The following is a 25,294-nucleotide window of genomic DNA, read 5'->3' on the forward strand; positions in this document are numbered from 1 at the left end:
CATAACTCTTTAAGATAAACATGGAAGAATGAATTTATTTCTTTAAAGGACTTTACTTGAAACTTTAATCAACAAGATACATATCAATAAAGTAAAAGGTCAGCCATCAGCTACGAAAAATTCATTTTCTTTTTTTCTCATTTTCTTTCTTTTAATTTGATTTTTGATTGACGTATACTTGATTTACAATGTTAGTTTCAGGTGTACCACACAGCGGCAATTCAGTTATACATACACATACATATATATTTTTTCTTTTCAGATTCTTTTCCCTCATATGTTATTACAAGACATTGAATATAGTTCCCTGTGCTATACAGTGGGTCCTTGCTGTTTATCTATTTTATATGTGGGAGTGTGTATGAGAGATTGAATTTAGTAAGCCCAGAGAAGTGAGTTCAATAAAGCCCTCTTACTAATGATGAGGGCCAGATATGAGCAAAAGTCAGAACAGTGAGTACTAAATTAGGAGATCACAGAGCCATGGAAATCGTGGCAAGAAAGGATGAAGTAAATAGGCCAAGTGGAGGATAATACAGGCAAACCCTCAGGCCTGGAGCTTCTGCTGTCTTTCACATTTACGTCCACATCTATATTGGAAGGTCAGTAACAAAAACCTTTCCAATTAAGAAATCAAGAGACCTCAATATTCACATCATTTTACGTAATGTTATTGTAACTGCAAGAAAATATCTCTATACTATTTAGAACTCAGAGATTCTAATCTCACATACTCTATTTAATTTGATTGATTTGAATATTTATTTCAATATTAAAAATATTGATTTATTTTTTATGACCAACAACAAGGTCCTATGGTTTAGTACAGGGACCTATATTCAATAGCTTGCAATGATGATAAAGAATATGAAAAAGAATATATATGTATAACTGAATCACTATGCTGTACACCAGAAACTAACATAATATTGTAAATCAACTATACTTCAATTTGAAAAAGACTATGGCCTAGGAGTGTGAAACCAAATAAAATTCAGTACATCAAATATCCGTGGAAAGAGTCTTCATATTAACATCAATAATTACTGCTGATCAACAGAGAATCTACTATGTGTTAGGCAGGGATTAGAGGCTTTGCAAACCTCATCTTTTCCTACTATCAAAACTGCTTATAAAAGACACTGTAATCCACAACCTTCTGGAAAAGAGCCTGAGGCTTTCAGAGGAGGTAACACACCCTGCCTACATGACGAAAGAAAGTGGGAAGACTGGTTTCACACTTGGGTCTCTGCACCTGCAGCTCTCATTTTCTCCTCTACACGCTGTAGCCAAATGAAGCAATGGAGCTGCCCATAGTTCATACTAAGGAAGTGGTTGATAAGTTCCATATTTAGATAGAGGAATACTAATGGGAATTTACTTCCTTTTCTAATTAATTGGGAAAAGCATATCAGAAGAGACGGAAATTGTGAGCTAATTGGTTCAGGGAAATAAGATAGGTTAGTTAAGAGTACACAGTACCTAAAAATAATAAAATAATGCTGTTTGCAGCAACATGAACAAACCTGGAGACTGTCATTCTTAAGTGAAGTAAACCAGAAAGAGAAAGAAAAATACCATATGATATCACTTGTATGTGGAATCTAAAAAAAAAAAAAAAAAAAAGACAAACAAACTTATTTACAAAACAGAAACAGACTCACAGACATAGAAAACAAACTTACGGTTACCAGGAGGGGAAGGGAGTGGGAAGGGATAAATTGGGAGTTCAATATTTGCAGACACTAACTTTGGAGATGCTAACTACTATATATAAAATAGATAAACAACAAGTTTCTACTATATAGCACAGAGAACCATATTCAATATCTGGTAGTAACCTATAATGAAAAAGAATATGAAAATGAACATATGTATGTATATGTATGACTGAGACATGGCTGTACACCAGAAACTGACACAACATTGTAAACAGACTATACTTCAATTAAAAAAAAAAACTGAGTGTGCTTCCACTCAGGCCCAATAAAACAGCAGATCCAAAAAAAGAAAAAAAAAGAGTACATGATACCCAACAGATGTTTATTAAAGAGGGAAATGAGCCTCACCTAGAGTCATAGGGAGAGTGAGCAGGCTGGGTCTGAAAAGTGTGGTTTCAGCAAGATGGAAAGATTGAAGGTAAGATTGCAAAAGGACATACTTAGCGATAAGAAATTGCTTGTGGGAAAGGGTGCTTTGCAAGTTGGCCTTCTTGGCAGACTTCAGATGTTTCTTTATGTCATCTACCTACTTGTTTTATTGACTTATTTAATTTCTTCTTTAACTCTGAAAGCAAATTTGATCGCTATTTTCCATGCACACGACTAGGTGCCTGGGCATCTGAAGATAAAGTGACACGTTCTTCCCCTTCCTAGGGTTGCCCATCTAGTGGAAGGACACAGAGCCATACCAACAATGTCATCTTGAGTGACAAGTGCTAAAATAGCTTCTGAAGATGCTTTGGAGACACAGAGGGAAAAACACCTTTATCATTACGAGATCAGAAGGGTTCCTTTTTAAAAACTTGGCCTTGAAGAATGAAAATCTAAATGGGTAGAGAAAAAAATATCAAGAAGGTTTTAAGTAGAGAGAATGACACCTGTGGAATCTTTGAGAAAAGAGGCAAATAGTTTAACACAACCAGAGCGGAAGGTGTTTATGAGACAGGGTTGGAAGATGAACTACAAGAAACAGGCAGGTGCCAAATCAGGCAAGAAGTTGTATAGCGAGCTGGGGAATTTGAGAGTAACCACAAAACTCTGGGAAACCCATGAAAGGTTTATATCAGCAGTGATAAAATCAGATGAAAGCTTAGTAAAGATCATATTGGAGACAATATGGAGGGAAGATAGGAGGAACTCCAGATAGGAGGCACAGAAACCAAAACCAGTTTGGAGAGCTTGCTTCCAAACCCAGGACATCATGTAAATCGTTGTGATCATTCCTGACACAGGAACACAGGAGGAGAAGCGGACTGGATAGGAGAAAATGAGAAGTTTTCAACTTCATTATTTTCTCGTGAGTTGTCAGCATTCCTCTTTAACATGTTAAGAAGGAGAAGGGATAAATTGGGGATCTCATGATGCTTGTGTTCATTTTCTGACCCTGAACTGAACAAAGGCTTCCCAGGAACTGGGATTACTGTAAATATACAGCACTGGGAGAGATGGGAGGTCAGCTGAGCTTTAACTGCTAGGGGCAGTGGGAGTGGGAGCCACCCGTTTTCACACTTTCCCATAGTTTCTTAACCCTCATGGTTTCAAGAGTATGAAAGACGCTGCTTCACAGTCACGTGATGCTGATCTTTGAGAGGAAAATACTAATGCTCTGTTGGGAACAAATGCACTCACCAAGAACATGGTTTTTTTTGCCAAGTAGCATCTTCATGCCATGACAGATTAGTAAGTGGTGAGCAGGCGGGAAAAACAACTCACCCCCAGCCTCAGAATGGATTTCATACCTGCCTCACTGCAGACAAGAGACATTATAAATCTGATCAGAGTAGTTCAATCAACAGAGCAAACAGGTTCCTAGACTGGAGAAAAGGCTAGATGACTTTTGTCCTTGACCTAGAGAATTACCCAGGCAACCAGAACTTCAGCTTCTCTGTCTCCTAAATGAGCCTGGTTGAGTGATACGCTCTCTAAACTGGTGCATCTCAAATCAAGCTGAGTCTGATATAGTTTGGGATCCACTGCTCCAAATATAAAGATCGTAGGGAGCGCTGGTAAACAAATACATTTCATTTGGACCCCCTCCCCCTAAATGGGGTCTGAAAAACAGTGTGACTCAGGCAAAATGTACAACATCTCAGCAAATGAATGGTAGTAACTTTGTAAAACTATAATATGGCTATAATAAATAATACGCAATGACAAAAAAATCTTTGGTTATTTTACAGCATTGCTCAAATGTGGGAACAGCACTCATTAAAACACTTTCTTTTCACTCTTCTGTTGCAAGCAGGATTCTCTGGTGGCAAACATGAGAAAGCCAACATAATAATTTAAGGAGAAAGTAAAAATTACGGAAGGTCATGGGAGTGGCTCGTAGGAATGAAGGGTAAGATGATGAGGAAGCTGATAGCAACATGGAACATTTAACTCCGGGGACCTAGGTAGCAGGAACAAGCAGATATCTCTCCTGAGGGGCAGAAGAGAAGAATGAATTCCTTATCAAGTCAAGTAACAGCTTTTATAAATGATGTTCAGGAAAGAATAAGCCTGCTGGAAAAGAGTGATGTCGCAGAGTAGGAAAGCACGTTCTCTAGAACTCCCCACGCAGAGTCAATCAACAAGCATATGCTTTAGTTCTTTAGTTAGTGTTGATCCCCTAATGAATTACACTCATTTAAAACTGGAAACAGCCCAACAAATACTCTATATAAAGACCATGCCTTAAAGGAAGACAGCATGAGGAATAATAATAATAATTTTTTAAACCTGGCTGTATTCTCTTGACATCCATCCAAGTACTGCCAAAAAATAGGTGAAGTTGGACGATGGTAAACTTTCTAAGGCTGACAAGCCACAGGAGGTCATTGGGGCAAAATTTTTTAAAAAATTAAAAAATAAAAGAAGAAGAAGAAGAAAAAGGAAACTCACCTTCTAAGTGGAAAATTAAAACTTGATTTAGGTGGAGTTTATAATGAAACTGAAAATTAGTTCCTTTCAATGTGCGTCAAATTTTCTTAAGATAAATTCCCTAATTTATAGGACCATGGATAATATCCAGCCCAGCCAATGGAAAAATTATATTTAACTGCTATTTAGTTCAACCAAACTTTCAGTATTTGGATGATACTTCAGTGCTAATTGTCACAGAGTTAAACCCCTAAGTCTCGGTGATGTAATGATAGAGCTTACAGGAGTGATTGCGAGCAATGAAACGTGCTTTCTTAATACCACAGGAGAGTAGGGAGAGCAGTTTTCATTTTGGAATCTGGTGCTCAATCTTACACTTATTTTCTACGTAGCTTTAGGCAGGCATTTTAATCTTTTTAATCCTCAACCTCATCATACAAAAGGAGACTGGTAACTAATTACCAGCCCTGCCTATTTCACCAGATTGTAAAATGCATCAGGCAAAATGATTGGTGGTAAAATCACTTGGCAAATTCCATAGCCTCCTCTGTACATGCAGGTTAATTAAATTTATGTTGACATATTGTTTAACAATAAACTACAGGAAAAAGATGATAGTGCCTTGGCTTTCTTGACTAGAGGCATTAAAAGCAGTATTAATAGAATTCATATTCACCACAACCATTTGGAGCAATGTTTCGCAAACCAAAACAACTTTAAAGTTAACGTCAATGCGCCAAGTTTATACTGCCACCCTTAAAAAGAAGTAATTTATGTCTGTAATGCATGTATCTCCATAAACTGTTTCTTTTTTAAGACCATGTGAAACAGCACTAAAAAAAGCTGCAGTTGCCATACCACCTTTGACATGCCATAGCATGAGGATAATTAATATTGCATATAAATACAATCTCAAAATATTGGGTTGTGAGCTCACTGCTTAATTGCTCTGAAAATGATAGGGTATGTTTCCTTGAGGCTAAACCACTGAGAATTTTTTTTAATTGCCCTTTAATAGAAATCATACTGTATTTTTAGTCTAGAGAAAACAATCTGTGGGAACCACCTTCTCCCACCCATGCCTTGGCAGTGGGAACGAGTATCCCAGATCAAGACTATTTACTGATCCCCATGGCAACGAAGTGCTTTATCTTGCATAAATCCTCATATCATAAGGACCCAATGGTTCTCTTAACATGGCATCTCAACCCTAAAATAACAATCTTGATGTGAAATATAACTGTTTTAAACAGAGCAAGTTTTTATAAAATGTTGCTGTAATACTAGAAAGTCGTAAGTAGCCCCTTGCACCAGCTTTTCATTTGGGAATAAATCCTCTACCATTTCTGAGTAAAGACGCCGGAACTTTCAAAGGAGTTAAAAGTTGTGCCTTTTAATCTGTTCCTTGGCAGAGCACTAAATGGAGTATAGCAATGTTGGGGCCAGGGAATTGAATGATGTCCTACCTACATGTAGCAAAACTCCATGGAGATGCGGCCCAGGGTCACGGGTTTCCTAGGTGCAGGGTTCCTTACCCTCGCGTTCTCCAGGCTGGCAACAAGAAACGAAATCCCTAAAAGCTTCATCCACAGTGAGTCCTGATCACTTTACAGGGTGCTGGATGTGTTAGAGCACACTGGCTGAAATTTCAAACAACACAAGAAGATTGAGTTGTACCCAGAGCTTGCTCTAGGGTCCTCCGTGGGAAAATGAGGTATGAATACCAGCTAGTGGTATTTTATCTCATGGTCAGACCTGACACGTCTCAAGCCTACAGGATCACACATGCATTTTAACACGCTAAGTGTTCCACAGATCATACTTTCGTACGACTACATTATGAGTTTTGTTTGAGAGAGTGTAGCTGGTGGTACAGATGTTCCCTTTCCCTGTGACAGCTTCCCCTTCAATATTTCAAATGCATTAACACTCAGCAGGTGAAACTCAAATACTTTTTTTTATCCTTCAGAACCATTCTTTAAGATTGCAAATGATTTTTAAACCAAGGTCGAATAAGCTGCAACCAGATGTGTCATTCATTGATTTTTTTTTTTTGGGGGGGAGAGATTTAACATTTCTAAGCATTGTAACATCCTCTTTGGGTTAACGAAAGCATTGGGAGTCAATGCTCTCTGTTCTCTCCTGAAGGCCTATTGTTCTTTCTCATTTTTCAAGTGTTTCATGAACAAATAAAAGAACTTGGCATTGTTGTTAAGAGAAGGGTTTCAATTCTCTGGACCCCCTGATTGTGCTCTGAATCATTTGCCTCTGCCTTTTGCATTCTAAAGGCAACTAGATGAAAAAGAGTGTTGTACATTTCAGCATAATCAGAACAATTCCCCAACAAGTGTAGTCTGCCCAGACTCCAGCTTGCCTCCCCAGGTTCTAAAATAATTGCCTTTTTTTTTTCCCAACTGAAATTGTCTAGTGAGAGTGCTGGTTGGGAAGAACTGGGTGAAGAAAGCCAATGACTTTAAATCTCATCAAAGTCAAGAATTTCATCTTATTCATATTCGTATTCCATGTGGTAACTGGCCCAATCAGTGCTTTACATAATTATAGGGAAAAAAAAAACGAAAGGAAAGATTTCTGAATCATCAAAAGGTCTTTTTTGTAACATGAATAGGAGGAGGGTTTTTTTTTTTATTATATTGATATGGAAATCCTAAAACAAAGCACAAAGTATAAGTTTGGGGAAAACTGCTTACGTAGGTAAGTGTCCATCTGTCTTTCTGTGTCTGTGATATGTGTGATATCTGAAGTACGACTGTAAAATAATGAGGCTTAAAAAACCACATATTTTGGACAATATATTGTGTTGCAGTGAAGTTCAATTAAATAAGGTATGCTAAAGTGCTCTGCCAACTCTTCAAGGGGTATCCAAATATAAATGTTGTAATTTTAGGCTGTTCAACAATAAATATTTATTCAGCAGTTCCTATGGTCTATACCAGTAAAATAATAACATTGGTAGAGACAAGGAAGAATAGAATGATTTTGCTCAAAGCTGCACAACTGCAGAAAAGGGAGAAAAATTAATATAAACATTGAAGGCAGACTGCAGAGGCAAAGCATATTAAATGATTTAATGATGAAGCATTCACACCTGTCCAATATACAATTTGGCTCTGGAATATATTGTTTCTTTTATCTGAAAGAGCCATCTGTACCATTATAATTTCAAATCATGACAGTTCAGAAGCTGTCATTAAGAATAAGAATAAACTGAAGAACTTTCTTCCTCCTCTGCAGACAACACTGCAACCTACGGATGCAGTGTGAATGTGGCAGCAGAAAAAGACGGAGAACAAGATGGATTCATGATACCTTCATACCTGGAGTCACTGCTGACTATGTTTGCACTTATTCTCAGCTGCCATCACTCAGTCTCACAGCTGGACAACACCTCTCATTCAAAATAACCCTTCAGTTCTTGATTACTTCGTATTAGGTCGCTGCCATTTCCAGCTGTCTCTCGATCAGAATACATGGCTTTAAGATTTGCCTCTTTATATCCCTGAGGTAAATGCACAAGCAGGGGGATGCTTTGAAACAGCTTATTACACTTCCCAGTGATATTTGACTCTGTTAACAAGTCAAAAACAAATCACAGTGACTAACGCTGTTATCAAAGAGCTGTAGTTTCTGTTTTCCTGTATTTGTGGATAAGAAATCTGTTGAGTTTTTGGTCCAGAGATTCTCTCCCTCTACTGTCCTTAAAATTTTACATGCAGGCTGAAAAGACTGAAGAAAAGCAGAGTGATTGATTGAACTTGATTAATTCAGAAAGCAGTCTCATTAAAGTACCCTGTAGATAGTTCTAAACTATCTTAAGTCAGACAAGCTCTCATTTGGAAAAATACACATCTTCATGTAATGTCTGTCCATTTTGCTAAACATTCACCTGTGCCTTTTTCCTGTGTTAATAGAATAGCTTAGACAACATAAACAGTAATTTATGGACTTAGATGGTTGTAATGAGGCTCCAGACATGGTTAGTTCCTAAGAAATGTTTAGTAACATGCAATTTTTTGCAAAGGCTCTTGATTTTTATTTGGAGTCAATGGCCCAGTGTGTTTTGAGAAATGTTTCCCTGTCTTTTCAGCCTCATCATCACCACTCAGTTCCCCCAAGTTAGTACCAGCCTTACTGGCCTTACTCAGTCTGGTTCCAACTAGCTTGACAGGACACCTGCTCATTCATCAGTGCCTTTAAGTCACCTTCTCCCCCCAAAATTACTCCCTGAGATCCAGCTAGGCTGTTGAGAGAGAATGGTTAGGCATTCATTCCAATGTTTTCTCTCCACTCCATTGTCCAACAATTCTCATCAAAGTACCTTAAAATTGCTTACCCTTTATTTTGATTCATTTCTTCCAGCTCTGTCTACTGTAACTCAATAGAACATATGTCAACATTCAATTTCTTGTAATAAGCTCTAATGGAAAAGAATCTGAAAAAATATATATATATATATATGTGTGTACGTATAACTGAATGTCTTTGCTATTCACCTGAAACTAACATTGTAAATCAACTACACATCAATGAAAAATAAAAAAACCCCAAAAACCCAACACTTCTTCATTGTACTTTATTTTAGCATTAACGTCTCTGCCTGTTCTGTAGAGATAAGCCCATGGACATAATCATGCTTAATGAGGCTGTCTATATAGGAAATTAGTATAGACTTTAAATGATACATTATTAAAATTAGTATGGCTTTTAAGCACTGATTTTTTAATACTCAGTATCTGGTGACAAATAATCTTTATAATAGCAAAACCTGAATGGATTAACGGATGTTGTCTTAATATTTCTTTAGGAAGTTATTTATTTCTTTAGAAATTCATTTATTTAGGAATAGAACACTGAATTACATAAACACTATATTACATATTTTGTTTTGCTTTGCTTTACTTTTAAAATTAGCTACAGAACTAAATTGTCTGATAATTAGAATGTCCCATGCCCACCCTGGAGGGAGGACCATGTGTGTCACATAAAGGCAAAGCATGCCACTGGACTCTGTGATGGGCTAGAGACTCGGAAGCCAGGAGGAATCTGAGACCAGTTTAGGCTTTCCATTCTTTTGTTCAGGGGCTTGTAAGTAGAAGCTTGAACAATTTCCTTACAAATAATAATAGTAATGAAATATTTCTTGCAGGTCCTGGGACAGGAGTTTGGAAAGAAGTGAAGACTAAGAGGGCCTATCATTTGCAAGTGGCACAGAACTGCACAGTCAAGCCCTGTGAAGGGACCAAAGAGACGGATTTACCCAAGATCGTCTCTCTGAGTACTGCCAGCTCAGAGCCAAATTTCTAATAATGACTCCAAACCAGCAGATCATGTAACCTGCAATACAAAGATACGTAACACAGATAATCAATTATGTTAGCCACAAGGACGGCAAGGGAAAGAGATACCCCTGTTATACAGAGCTCTTAGAATTATTTAAGAGACCTCCTGGATGCAATCTGTTCTATTAGGGACAAGGTCTCTGCTTTCCAGTGCCCTGAGCAGAATTTAAAGAGCAAGCAACCCTATTACCTTGGCAGATCAGTTTTCAAACTTTCCAAAGCCCCAGCACTTCATTCTGACCGGTGATAACACATGCTACACTTCTCCACCGTTTCCTTCTTCTCTGCTAACACGTGAAATTCAACAGTTAACTTAGAGTAAGACATTGCTTTAGGAGCAAAGAAGACATATAAGTATTATCTCCCAGAGTGTGCCAAATTCCAGTGAATCCACCAACCTGTCTGTGTCTGTAAACATTTGCTGCTATGACTGCTCTAGTATTCTATTACCATCAAATCTTTTATTTAATTTTTTTTTACTTTTAACTCCTTTATTGTGGTATGATCCCTGTACAGTAAACTACACATATTTCAGATGTACAATTTGATGAATTTTGTATTTTCATCAAATCTTATCAAGGAGGAAAATAAGATCTTATAAAAAGCAGCAACTTTAACAGTGCCCTAACTCTTCCATTTAATGTACCCAAAACCAAAATCCTGAGCCTGCCACTTGATACACTTTGGGTTTCCACTGTCCCCTTCAATCACCCCGAGAATCAGCCGAAGTGGACCTCTCACAATTAGCCAAACAGATTCTGTACCATGTTGCTTCCCGGCTTTCACCCCAGCACTTCTGTCCACCTGGGATTCCTGCCTTCTCACTTACCATTTATTCCCTCAGGAACTCAGGACACATGTACTTGGTACTTGATCTGTGCCAGGATTGGTGCTTGTCTCAATCCCATCCCTGCTTCAAGAGTCAAGAGTCCAATTCAAAGCCAGGCAATTAGTGCTTTTGCACAGAGATTGTTAAAACCTAGGAGTCCTCAAACTTGCCATAAATATGTCTGTTTTGTATCCTTCTCTCTTTTTTCTTTTATGGAAATGTTGAAACCTAAATGAAGTAGAGAAGATATTATAATGAGGTGTTTGTTCACAGCCTGAGAAGTGTTTTCCTGTTGATAACCTGCAACAACCATCATCTGGCTCATCTTGTGTTGTCTGTCCCTCTCTTGTTCCTCCGGAATATTTTAAGTGAATCAGTTCCATTTCAGTATCCCAAAATGAGTTACGCCTGTATGCCTCAAATTTCTTTTTTCTTCATTTTCCTAGCAAGAGACTCTACAAGAAGTTTAATATGATTTTGAAAAAGTTAGCCAATGGGAAAATGTTATTTGGAAGATATGTGTGTGTGTGTGTGTGTATTAACCTCTTATTCCACGAGTAACAACAAATTGAAAAAAAGAGAGAGAAATTTAAAACCTGAAAAGCTAGATTTCAAAGGCACTGGAACTTCCCAGGGGCATATCTCTCACCTCTCTCTACTATACAGAGTAGGATTTGTCCCCCTCTACGTCCCACCCCCACCACTTAAAATCTAGGTCACAGTTACGTGTCATTTAGTACCCTGACAGTTAACAAATGTAGCCGTTCATATTCTATTCAGGTTTATATTATTTAACATTAAAAAAAATGCTTCCTAAATCTCAAACCATATGCTAGATGGTAGCTTAGTAAGAAGTGCCACAATTATCCCAAATGAGAAGCTGCTCATGTAGGAACCTGTTCTCTCCTTCTCTCCTAGAGGTGCTGATGACTTTGACCTACCGCTGCTACCTCATCCTTGAAGATAAACAATCCAGTGTTAACAAGGTAAAGAAGAGTCCCAGGTAAAGTACAGCATGTACTTATTCATCCCCCTACAACATTATCTGCCGTTCAGCCATTCATTCCCCAACATTTTTTCAGGTCTCAGACATATCACTAAACTCTTTAGGGATGAAACCCCTGCTAAGGAACAAAAACCATGTCTGTTTTTGTAAAGCTCTGGACACCCACATCCTAACAGCTCTGTGTGGGAATCAGGTAAAAATTGGTTGTTCTCTAAACGTCTGGAGAGTAAAAATGCCAATCTGAATATGTATTTGCAAAAAGGCATAGTGGCAGGATGGTGGGGTGGGAAACGGGCCTGGCTGGAAGGCTCTCTATATGTGTATTTTTATCATCCATGTGTTGGATGAAGCGGAGAGCTGCCAGATAGCTCCTTTTCGACAGCTTGGAGTTACTGTTGGGAACAGATCCATGTATGGAAGCGAAAGCCGAAAGGCACAGATAAGCCGAGATCCAGCTATGCAAACCATGTTTAGAGACACTTAAAGGACAAGCATCCCAGGTCCTTTCCTTCTGGTAAACTTGGAGAAGCCATCACCCTGGGGTCTTTTTTCGCATCCAGCCCATGCGGATTCACCAGCCCGGCTCCACAGAGGTAGGTGCGGGGCTTTGGGGATGAAGCGTATCTAAAGGACCACTCGGGAACATTCCCTCCCAGGCTCTTCACAAGGGAAGCTGACAAATAATATTTTGAAAAAGAAGAAAGATTTGGTTTGGGGCTGGTGACTGAGAGGTATTTAACAGCCCTGACTACACAAGACAGGGCAGCTTGGTTACAGAGGGAACGTGGCTGCACAGATTTGCTGCCAAATACAATCCCTTTGTCCCGGGTCACTTACTGTTCAGGTTTTTGTGGCTGTGAATCTCCCTCAGTATTGCCAGCACCTTTGAAATGGGCCCCAGCTTCCCGTGGGCTCTGATACTGTGTATTTCAGGGGAGGGAGGGAGGATTTGCCCTTTTCCTTGCTTGTCCTGAAACCAGCATAAACTCACATGTATGGCTAGTTCCTCCTTAGATATAGGAAGAGCTGCCTGTAAAGGACGTTATTATTTTTGGCAGCTGAAGTCATTTTTGCAGTGTTTCTCAGCAGATCGGAGGTTGATTACATCCTGTTCAAAGATTCTTGGGCTGTTTTCACAAACGTGGGGTCTTGCGCAAGTTGAAACTGCTGAAACCAGCTGTTAGGCACTGGGTTTTTCTCCGTCCCTTTAGCATTTTTCCTTCTTTCTTTTTTGTTAATGACTGAAAAGCAAGGAGCTTGAGGGAAAAGCTATGTGATTGTAGCTTTGCCATCAGTGATGTTTGGGGAATGGTGGATTGTGGCAGAATCACAGAAGCTAGATGTCTCTGGGGTCCACAGTGAAAGTATGAACAGGAAGACAAGAACCATGTCAGAATCTTCTGTGACTCCAGTCTAGTTTCCAGAATACTGGCTAACCCAGCCGAAGCATAGCACTTACATGTTGAAACGCTACGCCAGCTAATTACCAAATTGTAATCATTAGATCACGAAAGCAGTTCTTTTAAAATTGTTAACCAAAAAAAAAAAAAGTGTTAGCAAAATCTATGAACTTCTGCAAAACACGGAAGTCAAGGGAAAAAATTACAGGTCATATCTAGAAAATGTGTGTGTTTTCAAGACTGAATTAAAAGAACTTTTACACAAGATAATGGAATTTAAATTTAAAATTTCTCTTGTTGAGAATAATATATCCGTATTTCAAGTAAGCTTTGAACCAACTCTTCATTTAACTGTTTTTCACCTTAGGATAGAACATGAGTGGGGGAAAAAAAAAAGAAAGAAAAGTTGAATGTGATTTTTTTCCTTCTCTGATGACAAAACATGACATGGGAAAAGATGAATAAACAAGTGTAAGAATATAAGGAAATAGTTTGTAATGCTGACCAAGGAGATGTTCTTTGGATAAATCAGACAGCCAGGAAAGGGACATAGGTGAGGTGACTAGTTATGTGGTTGCTTCTTTCAAGTTGTGAATGTACTATAATACCAAAAAAAAAAAAAAAGAGAGAGAGAGAGAGAAAAAACTTGGTTCTATTTCATAAGAATACATTATCATTATTAAAATAATCCTAATTCAAAAATATAATGTTTTTACTGAATTACCCCTTCTCATGTCTAGTCTATTTACACTGACAGTGTATTAAATTAACAACACATTCAAACTCACCCTTTCCACATTTCTAAAATAGGCTATTTTACTTTATTTAAAAATACGAATATTCTGTATCTGCAGGAGAGAGGAGGAGAGAGAGAGAGAGAATAAACTACGCCTTCTTTTTTTGAGCTAACCAAGCTAACTAAGCTGTCATAACTTTAGCTAAAGTGGAACAGGCCTACCAAAGGATGGTTTTAAAATACTTAAACACTACATACCAGCCAGCTTCCAAAAGGAACAGCACAGCAGGAGTTTTGGGCAATTTTCAATACATAAAAAGTTATTAGAAATCATGTCACTAGTATCAGTGATCAGATGCAATGCATATATGTGATCTATGTGATCAGATGCAATGCGAATATGAGATCTATGTGATCAGATGCAACAAGTATATGACATCATCTACTGTTTTCTCATTTGCTTTCTGCCAAGTACATTTCCAGTGTGTGCCCTTCGTGAGAAATGTCTGTTCCTTTTCCTGCTTTTCTTTGGCAAATAAATTCAAGAAGGGTAATATAAGTAATAAAGAATGACTTGCTGCTATTTTTATATATAATATGTCATCCATGAGGGGAAAATATGACAGTCAAGCTACTTGCCCTTTTGACTTATGACTTCTTAAGCATTCACTGATGACTGTGCATGTAGAAAATCTTGTGATTATATTTTGAGAAGAGAATTGGAAGTGTTGGCAGTTTTGGTGTGAAAAAAATGACTGAATTGCTTTCTGCTATAGTTAGCTGGTAGAGAAGCAAACTCATGGTGGCCGAGAATGATAGAAAAGTTGAACTTTGTTCTAGAGCATAGAGCGCAGATTTGAGGCTTCTGTTTACGTGACAGAAGGGCCAGACTAGTTGGCTCCTTGAGCTACAATGAGCAGGAGGAACAGATTTTTTAGGGGTTTTGATGGGGAACAAGACCCTTGAACGTTGGGGGAAAATTAGTGTAAAAGTAAGAGAGAGATTTACTTCTCTAGAGACGTGAAAATCTGTGGCCCACAGGAAAGGTCTTTACGTTTCAAGGAAATGATAATGATGGTTACTCTTAAAAAAAATTCCCCTGGGAGCTTCAGGTCAAATAAAATTTTCTGCTGTGATTAAAAACTGTGGACATTGAGTGGTCCCAGGCAAACTACTGAAGATTTCAAGAGCTCTGAAAATGACAGAAGGCGTGAGACTAGCAGACGGTACTGGGGAGGAGTCTGAAGGCCAGAGAGGCTGTAAATTCTCTCCAAGGTCAGTGAATGGAAAGCAAAGGACTCCAGATCACCTGGGTTTCTGATCAGAACTGATCTGTCCATGCTACACCTCTTTCAATTTCTTAAAGTTACGTGGTATTTTCAAGTGTCATGGCAAGATTCCAGAAGAAATTTCCATGCTGGAGAATTGCTAAAGTCATTTTAAGTTCTGTAAAGCCATGAAAGGGGAACAAATCCCCATGGCACTTAGTCTGCTGAGGACAAAATGGCCTTTCCTATTCCGCTGACCTTGTCCCATGAGTTGAGCCACGGTTCTCAACCCTAACGGCACATTTTAATCATTTAGGATGGGTGGTGTCCACTATACCCTTGATGAGCTAAATTTGCTCCTCGGGTCCAAGCAAAGGTAGTTTATTTTTTAAGTCTACCCTATGAAATTTTAATGTGCAGCCAGGATTGAGAACCACTTCCTTTTTACGATAAAAAAAAAAAATGATAACCAAATCCAATTTATTGCAATGGGGGCAGTTAACAGAACCACACTGAAGATAAAAAATGTGTTCTTTCCCAGAAAGGTGATTTCTTTGGAAGTTTTATTGCTGTAATCTTTGCTGACAGAGAGTTCCTATTTAAAGGTTTCAGAATACTTAAAAAAAAGTTTTCTCCATAATAAAATACTGATATAGATCTGTTCAGTATCTCTCATACTCCCTAGCCTGAAACCTATGTGAATACTAGCCACCATTATTGAAAGGTAAAACATATATATGTATATGTGACATGAATTCTTAACTACAGCTGCTAAGTGAAATTTTATATTGTCTTAGCAAATTATCAAACAGTTGTCTTGAAAGGGCATATTAATTCTGGATAGCAACAGTTTTATTAAGGATTAGGCCAATCATTGCCTTTTTTTGCTTTTTGCCTTTCTAAATGTCAAGAACTTTGGAAAGAGGGTGTGTGACTTTATGCAGGAGACATATTAATTTGTCATTTATCAAAGTACATGACTGAGAAACTAATGTTAGCCCCAAAACTAAGAGGCTAAGTCGGGACACAAAAGACTCCTTCCATTTAAGTGGAACATGAAGACTCAGAGCTCTGTAAAAAAGACCCTGGGCTGAACGCAGGTAGAGATATAATAAATAATTCCTTTAGATGTCAGCTCATGGTAAAAAAGACTATTCAAGAAAGCGGGCTGGAGCAGTGATTAGAATCATGACTGCTGAGATTGGTTGAAGTCAGACAGCCTGAGTTTCACTCTGGCTCTTCAATGTATTGATGGCTCTGTGACTTTGGACAAGTAACGTCATCTTTGTAAGCCTCTACTTCCTTCTCCGTAAATTGCAGACAGTGATAATCACGTTAAAGGAATTAAGTGGCAAAGTGCCAATAGTTTAGCATGATAACCTGTAAGTGGTGGTACCATCTTTGTAAGCAGTATGAAAATCAAATGGATTTTTCTTAAGAAACTGATTTTCCTGTCACTAGAAATATTAAACAGAAGAGTGATCACATCACAAGGAGAGCACAGATGAATTCTTAAATGCTTTTCAATTTAGTTTCCAAAATCAGCCCACCACTAATGTTGAACGTTTGGGAGATACTGATTAAATATTCTTTGGTTCATCATGAACGGTGAATTCCCCACTTCAGATCACACCATGGTGAGTCTGGAAACAATCATTTAAAATATCAAAATTAAATACATACAGATACATATTCGCTCATGAATAGAGACATACAAAAAGTATTTCAAAAATGAAGTCATATCTTAGTAGAAGAGAAAGGCACCAGTTAAATCATTTTTCTGAACAAGGTCTGTTTTAGGTAGAGATAGAAGAGTACATTGAATATTTACCCTATTCAGAGTAATGTATTATATTCCAGTTAATAATAACATACAATAGTCATTATAACTTGAGTTCTTCAGTCTGTCCAGGATCTTGCCCTCTGAGACATAAGATGCAATCACATATGAACTGACATGTACGCTATTATCATTATTCTATTATCAGTCACAAGCTACTGTTGAATTTCATTTAAAGAAATATAATTTTAACAAACTATTTCTAAGTCCTAACTAATTTTACCTCCGCTTTACCCATATGGATAAAAAATTATAAAATAAAATTTTTTTTTTTTTTTGCTTTAAACTCTGAGTTCTAGATTCAGGCAAATCCATCAAGTCCACTTTTTATTGTCATGCTGGGCAAGTTACTTAATAACTATCTTGACATGTGTTGAACTCTGCTATTTTCCAAGCACACTTCTAAGTAAGTCACATACATTAATTTAAAAATTCTAACACTTACCCTAAAGATAGGCAGTCATCTTGCAAATAAAGAGTGATGCACAGAAAAGTTAAGTAATATGCCCAAGGTCACACAGCAAATAAACAGAAGAGGCAGGATTTGAAGTCTGTTCTTATACCTGTGTGTTATACTGTTCCACAACTGTTTCTTGGCCTTTTAAAAACAGAAACAAATAAATTAATGTATGAAAAAATTTAAGTTCAAAAATATTCAATAGAGTGTCTAACAAGAAGTAACAGCAAACCATGTTATTCTTCTCAGATTATTGTTCATTTAACTTAATCTGTTTAATGAGTAAGCTACTCATTTGAAACAATGTGTCTGAATATTAACTGTATAAGAAAAGTACTGATTGCCCTTTATAGACTAACATTTAAAAACTGCCAGCTGGACATATTTCAGAAATAGAGGTTAAATTATTATTTTGTGACTGTATTCCATTCTCTTTTCCTCTCTAGCATATTACTAATGTTTTAATAAATGTGTGCTACAATTTTTACATTTCCCCCTTAACTTCACCATCATATAGCAAGGATGATTTGTATGAAAATGATAAAATGAGATAAAAATCATTTAAATGAAAATATTGTATTCAAGGACTCATTTCACAGACATATTAAATTGTATTTAAACTCCAATTCAAAATTTAAAATGAAGAATAAGAACTCTATTTGGCCTTCAATTTAACATTTTAAATTATGCTTATGAACATCGGACTTTCAGGAATTCAACATACAATTTTCACCAATGTTGTAGAGTTGTGTATTAGTTTTATGAAAATTATAATGAAACATACTTTAACTATGACTATGCAAACTATACAGAAGTTGGTCACTTATTTTTTTGCAAGAGAATGTAATGAAAGGTTACCTCTTTCCTCTCCACTTTGTATCATGAATATGTCCAGAAATTAGAGGTCAAATCCACCTTCTACTACTCTGTTTTCACTCTACTACACATTCAAGATCATTTATTATATTGTTTCCCTGGCAATGATTTTGCTATGATTAATTTAAATATTCCTTTGCCTTAAAAAGAAAAATATCTCCTGTGATTCAGGTGAGGGATAGGGAAGCAAATAAAAGATTAGAGGCAAACAAAAACTGGGGTTCCTGCAAGTCCCACGAATCTATAGACCCTAAGAGGTTACATTTTTTTGTTGATCAACAATCAACAACCATCAACCATATCAGCAAACAGCCATGGTAATTAACTTGAAGTACATAACTTCCTGAGCAATTCAAAGCATTGAAAAACTAAAACAAAAACACAGTATGCTGAAACCCAAAGCTTCATTATAAAGAAACAAAAATTTAATAACACTTATTAAATTAGCTTACGTTCAATATGTGTGCCCCAAAGCCACAGTTTAAGCCCATGATCTTTTGGGGAACACAGGCTAAATAAATAGAGAATACATGTCCCAAAGCTCATTTTTTTCCCCTCAACAATCCGTTTGGATCTAGCTAAACCAAAATGTGCCTAATTTACTAGATAATCTTATCTATTTTTCAAAGGAATATGTAATAAATACTCACCGAATAGTTTGAGAACCAGATCTTCCAAAGTTCACCAAGGTTGTGACCTTCCAAACCACATCTTCCAAAATGTGATCTGAGAAGGAATTATTCTTCAGTGTCTTTGGTGAAATAAAAGGACCCATTATCCAAAAACAGCATCTATGAAATATATAAAATGAATCTGTCTCAGATATGCAGAGGGCACACCAACATGTCACTAGCTCTGAGAAATTCTGGAGAAGGATAATCTGGGTCTGACCTTGGTGTTATGTTAAACAATGGTTTAGAGTCTAGATGACATGTCGCCCATTCACTGCCCTCCCTGACCTCCCAGCATCCATGGCAGGCATCAGTCGTGTCATCGTTACTGACTAGCCGAGATAAGTCTCAGAGTCATTCTCAGTAGACTGTCACAGGCAGCCACCACTAATTGACCAGAGTCAATACACAGGATGAAATGTCCTGGAAATAGTTAACTTGAAATTAGTCCTTTCTCTGGAAGAATTAATTTGACATGGCCTGTGGTTGTCACACAAAGGAGAAGCTATTTAATAGGTCTCTGTATGAAAATAATAGAAGGATGCTAGCTTACAGAATGCCTGTTCAAGTTCCATCTTTAACAGCTGCATCCATATACATGCAGAGCCATCTTAAAAGGAGAGAGAAGTCTTCTGCATATTGTTTTTGTGGTTTGGGGAGATGATAAATGCACAAATCAAGTGTTCTCTTTTGATTTAGATTCAGCCTGCCATAGAAGATATGTTTGTGGACTCAGGTGCCTGTATGCCTGTGGGCTTTTTGCTCCCAGAGCGCCTAGAATTGAGTGCTCTCCCTCACGTTTCACACGGATGTAATTATGTGACTCTGTCACTATCCTCCACACATTGGGTTCCCGGAGCTACATCCTATACCAGGAGACAGCACCAAAGAACTGAGTCTGGTGGGGCAGGGAATCACAGTAACAGGCTACCACAAGGCAGTTTCAGGAGAACTAGGAGAAAGAGTAATAGGCCAGCAGTGATGCGGATGGAGGCAGCGGCAGGTGCAGAATCCTGGAGGAAAGAGGAAAACACACCACATGTGGGATGGGAAACCAATGACAAATAGTCCGGCATTGCAAGAAGTGGTTTTGGGGATTGTTTTCATTTGTTTTTTACTCTTTATTGAAGTCTAATATACCTACAGAAACATGTGGCTGTGTCGTTCAATGAATTTTCATAAACATAATTCACCCACTTGTCCATGTACCTGGCACCTAGATGGAGACACAGTACCATTATCAGCACCTCAGAAGATCCCCTGATAACTTTCCAGATGTATTTCCCCCAGGTCACCACTAGACTGATTGCTATCAGTGTTTTGCTATTGCTGAGTTTTAAGGTGTGGAGTAGCCAGAGACGAGGCTGGAGAGGTGATCGCACGAAAAAGAATCTCCCTTATCTTGTTTAGAAGGTGGAAATTTGTTCTGAAGGTGGGGGCAGGGGAGTGGGAGAGTGGGAGGTGAGGGGGTGGGGGCACAGAAGGGTTCTAGCCAGTGAGTGTCACTAGATTTGTGACATCTCTTAATTTTGTATCTCCACTATTATTTCCTGACATAAAGTAGGTAATTAATGTCTGATGAGTAATTGAAAGGCTAAGTGAATATTCTTTACATAAGTAATGTATTTATTACTGAAAATCACATAAAAGTGTTCAACTACTCTAACAATCACATCTGGGCATAGGGGATCCAAAAAATAATTTTTAAATGATGATTTCATTCTGCTTGTAAGAACCAATGAAATAAACATGGAATGTGTTTAGTTCCCATCACATAGTAATTATTGAATGAATGGAAGCTGGTATTGTTATTCACTCGGTAAGCATTTAGTGAGCGTCTGCTATTTCCAAACACTGTGATTTTGTGTGTAAAATGATAAGTAAGACACAGTCCTTTCTCTCAAAGAGTCTATTAATGAAGGGGCAAAGATGTCAGGTTAAAGGAGAGAACAAGTCCAGGGGTTGATAACAAGACAATCGTCTGGGACAAGTCAAAAAGCAACAGGAAACTGGGAGGAAAGGTGGAAGTCAGGCTAGCATGTCTGTGCCTCCTTCAGTGGGTGAAATGTGTGATGTGGTGAAACGGAAGACACGTTGGGAAGATAAACCATGGGGCGATGAGTAGGAATTTTTCTAAAGAAAATTTTAAAGCAATTATCCCTTCCATAGGATAGCATTCGTTTCTAGGGTTATATCTACCTTGTCCGTTTGCCTTTGTATCTGTACTCATTGGCCTAGGATGAACTAAACAGAACCAGTCAGAATCTTTTCGGGGAATTGATATGTATGCTGGGAAAGGGAAGGATTCTACTTCTTCTGAGAAGGCCAGGATTAAGATGAGGCTGAGAGATTGTGAACACAATCTTTGCAGCTTCATGGTCAGAGTTTAATTTAGGATAGAGTAAAGCAGAGTGAGAAGGGAGAAGGAAGGAGTTGCTTTGAGTTTTTGATCCCCTGGGTATAACACCATCTGAAACCTGGGCCTCTCACTGCATCCACAAGGGGATGATGTATTCTTATTATTAGACTTTGGTCAGGTCCCACCTGTGTAGGGGATGAGATAGGGCCTTAGGATTGAAATCCCTGGGAAGTGGGCAAGGGGTGACTCCCAAAAGGGCCTGATGAGGAACAAACCAAACGGTGACAGGTATCCACATACTTGTTGAAGGATTTGAATACTTCCCTTCCTTAGTGTGTTTCCCTGTCTTCCTAAGAGTCTGTACTGGGCAGTCTCTAGAAAATTCTCTGCCTCTAATAAGAGTCTCTGGTTCAATTACAGATCAGTTTTCAAAAACAAGGACGGTGGATTTAATTTACATTTTTCAAAGCATTGCATTTGCATCAAAACAGAGCACACACATCAATCAAAACACCTAGAACTGAGGGAGATTTATGATTATGATTTATGGCAAATGTTTTATTATTATTTTAAAATGTTGGTCTTCCAAAGTGAGCAAGTCTGAGCAGTTATTTTTAACTATTTTGCTAATTTATGTTGCAAGAACTGAATATTATAGAAATAGTACACAAAGAGGATATATACACCTTAATGGAGACACCGCAGTGCTAATGTAACTGCAGTGTTGGAAATATAACTCAACCAATATCAACACAAACACAAAGTACAGGCGGACTAGGAGACAGAGGAAGACAGAGTAGGGCCAGTGCTTTCAGTTAGGGTGGTCAAAGGAAATGGAATTTAAATGAGGAAACAAATCAAGTGAATAACTGGGGAGAAGATTTCCGGATAGAAGGAAAACCCAGCAAGTATATTGTTCTAGGAACAATAAGGATCCCAGTGACACTGGATAAAAAGTGAAGGATTAGTAAAAAAAAAAAAAAAAAAAAAAAAAAAAAAAAAAAAAAAAAAAATAATAATAATATTAATAATAATACATTAGCGATAAAGCTAGCAGCGAATTCATTGGGTCTTTGAGGAACACAGATTTGGAAGACCCACTCGGGGGACTTTAATTCCAAGAGTGCTAGGAGTCCATTGGAGGCTTATGAACTGAGACATGAAATGAAATAATTTACATTTTTAAATGTAATTCCAGCTGCAAGAGAGAGGGATAAATTGTAGAAAGGCAAGAAAGGAAGAAAGAAAGGAAGGAAGAAAGAAAGAAGCAAGCAGCAAGCAAGCGATAATAATAGATTTATTACAGGTAGAGAGTCTACATAATTGGTCCCCTGAATCAGAACATTTTTGAGAGTAAAAGGGGGAAGTATTCAAAATTACACCAGATCAACAGCAGTGAACTGAGAATGTCCCAAGCAAACTGGGACATGTGCATGCCCTAATTAAAGAGCTGTTTTCAATAATAAATTAATACTGTGTAGGTGTTCAAAGAAAAGCAGCCAAAATAAATAGCTACCAAACTCTTTTACCAAATACTAGATTTATAACATATTAATGGGCTATGAACTAAAAATAATTCTATGAGAGAGTAAATTAGGGATTACTAGGTTAAACCCAGGCAAACTGATTATTTACCGAAGGAGTTCTTGGAGCTTTTAAGAAACTAATTTGCTTTGTGAACATCTAAGCACTGTTGATGGTATGCAAGGTTTCCCAAAGTCATTTGACTATGGATTTTATTTTTTCAAGGAGATAATTAATATCCTGTGATGCCAGCCTTCCATGGAACTCAGTATGAGGAAGGTATGAGTCCATGAGAAATGTATGATTCAGGGACAGAGTAGAATGAATGATGGATATGATTCTAAGATTTGACCCAGACTTTCTAGTTAGATTGCTGGATAGTTAACTTAGTGGTGCGAGGAGCTCGAAAGTACATTTAGAAGCAATGTCATGTTGATTTAGCTACTAATAAAATATCAAAGTTGTTCTTACACTTGGTAGATGAAATGAAGACTTTTTTTATTTTGCATGAAAATCTACTACTTGCTGTGTGTTTGTGGTTCTATGGACTTGAGTTTATCCCTGGGGATTTTTAAAAGTAAAAACTTCTTGGTGCCCTTTCCATCTCCCTCAGTAAGGACATGGGATCAGAGTCAAGGACAGTGGGCCAGAAAAAAACAGATTCTAAATTGCCATAGACACAAAGGCCAGAAACACTCATGGGAAACTAAAGTATGTAAAGTAGGAAGGCAAGATGAAGAATTCAGAAATGAGAGAATTATCTGATCTTGTCAGATACCCAAGCAGAAAGTTGTGCTGGGTCCTAAGACGGAGGCTACTGTTTGTGGCTGACTTCCCATACACTCTGATAGGAGTTGTGTGGGTGCGCCATCAGTCAGAATGCTTGGGAGCTGTCACCAGCTTCTAGATGCTGGCTTAATAAATGATCCACACATTCTTAAAAGGTGCTTAAAGAATAAACCTCTCTAAGTTTCCTCTTCTACTTAATATTTCCTTACTTCATTAATAGAGGTTGGTTAACCTCTATGATCTTATAACTACTAACTAAAAATGGTAGCAAACACATAAAGCAATTTCTATGTGCCAGGCACTTTCCTCAGTGCTCTTCCATATCTTAACTCATTAAATCCTTACAGTGACCTTATAAGCTAGATCCTATTATCATCCTTATTTTCAGATGAGGAAAATAAAACAGGGACGGGATAAGCAAATCCACCCAAGGTCACAGAACTAATAAATAGTAGAGTGGACAAATCTCATTCCAGAGTCAATCCTATTATTCACGCTACTACAGGAAAGTGCAACACAGAAATTAATGGAGAAGGATACCTTTTAAATCTAGTATTGCTAGTTCCAACCCTTATGATCAGATAGAAACATGATTCCTATTCCAATTGACATCCCTTGAAGTCTCTGAAGACCAGCAATTATTACATTTCTCTTAAACTTTATGGCTCCAACTTTTTAGTAGGTCCTCTTAGGACATAAGTGTGAATTTCTACTTAATTTAATGCCTGAGAACTCATGTTTGAATGTGCACTCACCTTCTATTTTATTACTTACTTAGTTGATATGTTGTGGGGAGGGGGTACGGTGTTGAAATCCACAACTCAGTCAAGTTCTTTGCAGGTAATTTTGAGAGCTCCAGGTGCAGGACCTTGAGACCCACCCCTATTAAACTGCATCTTTTAAGATCTTTGTGGATCCTAAGTGTCATGCAGCCTGTTTTCATTCTTCAACTTTGGCATCTATTGCAAATGTAGTGAGAAGGCTCTTATACCTTCATCCAATACTCTTACAAAGTATTTGGCCAAAGCCAAGGACAGTGCCATTCAGTACATCACTCAGGTTTTATCCATCCCAAGTCAGCAATCTTTGAACACAGTTGTTTAGCAAGGACTCCACCTAATTACATCAGGCAGTCCGTATTTCTTCATTTGGTCCATTTGATCCAACTATACTTTGTATAGTTATGTAAAATATCCCAGTGAAGGTTGGAAATCAGGTACCAATAGCATTTCTCTTTCCAGCTAGTTTTAGATCCCTCAGTGTTCACGAGGTTAGACTGACTTGACTTTGAACATTAAACTCTATTTGCTTATTTGCACTTTCATTGCTCTCTTTCAGTCTCCAGAGTTTCTCACAGAGTACTGACTGGTTCAACATTTTCTTATAAAAAGGTTCCATACACTGGAATATAATTTACTCATGCAAACATCTAAACAAATTTAGAACAGCCAGATACTGTTTTACCATCACTTTATTCTGACTCTACTTTCCCATTACTAATACTTACCGTCTACCCTTCGATCCATACATTCAACTGTCTATTCAACTCATGTCCATAGATCCCCTAACCAAAATTTAGCATGTTTCAACTTTAACACA

General features: G+C 37.8%; 1 protein-coding gene across 2 annotated transcripts in view; it reads left to right on the forward strand.

Annotated features, from left to right (window-relative positions):
* The first annotated feature begins 12,254 nt into the window (after window positions 1-12,254).
* The window catches only part of SLC8A1 (solute carrier family 8 member A1), a 400,221-nt gene continuing 387,181 nt past the window's right edge, over window positions 12,255-25,294 (forward strand). Inside the window, exon 1 of one of the 2 annotated variants that reach the window (XM_072937825.1) lies at window positions 12,255-12,368. In XM_072937825.1, coding sequence (XP_072793926.1) covers window positions 12,339-12,368 — 30 coding nt within the window. In that variant the 5' untranslated portion in view covers window positions 12,255-12,338. The remainder of the gene's footprint in view (window positions 12,369-25,294) is intronic. The other variant, XM_072937831.1, reaches the window with a different exon arrangement.

Source organism: Vicugna pacos, chromosome 15 (assembly GCF_048564905.1).
Source record: "Vicugna pacos chromosome 15, VicPac4, whole genome shotgun sequence".
Taxonomy (NCBI): Eukaryota; Metazoa; Chordata; class Mammalia; order Artiodactyla; family Camelidae; genus Vicugna; species Vicugna pacos.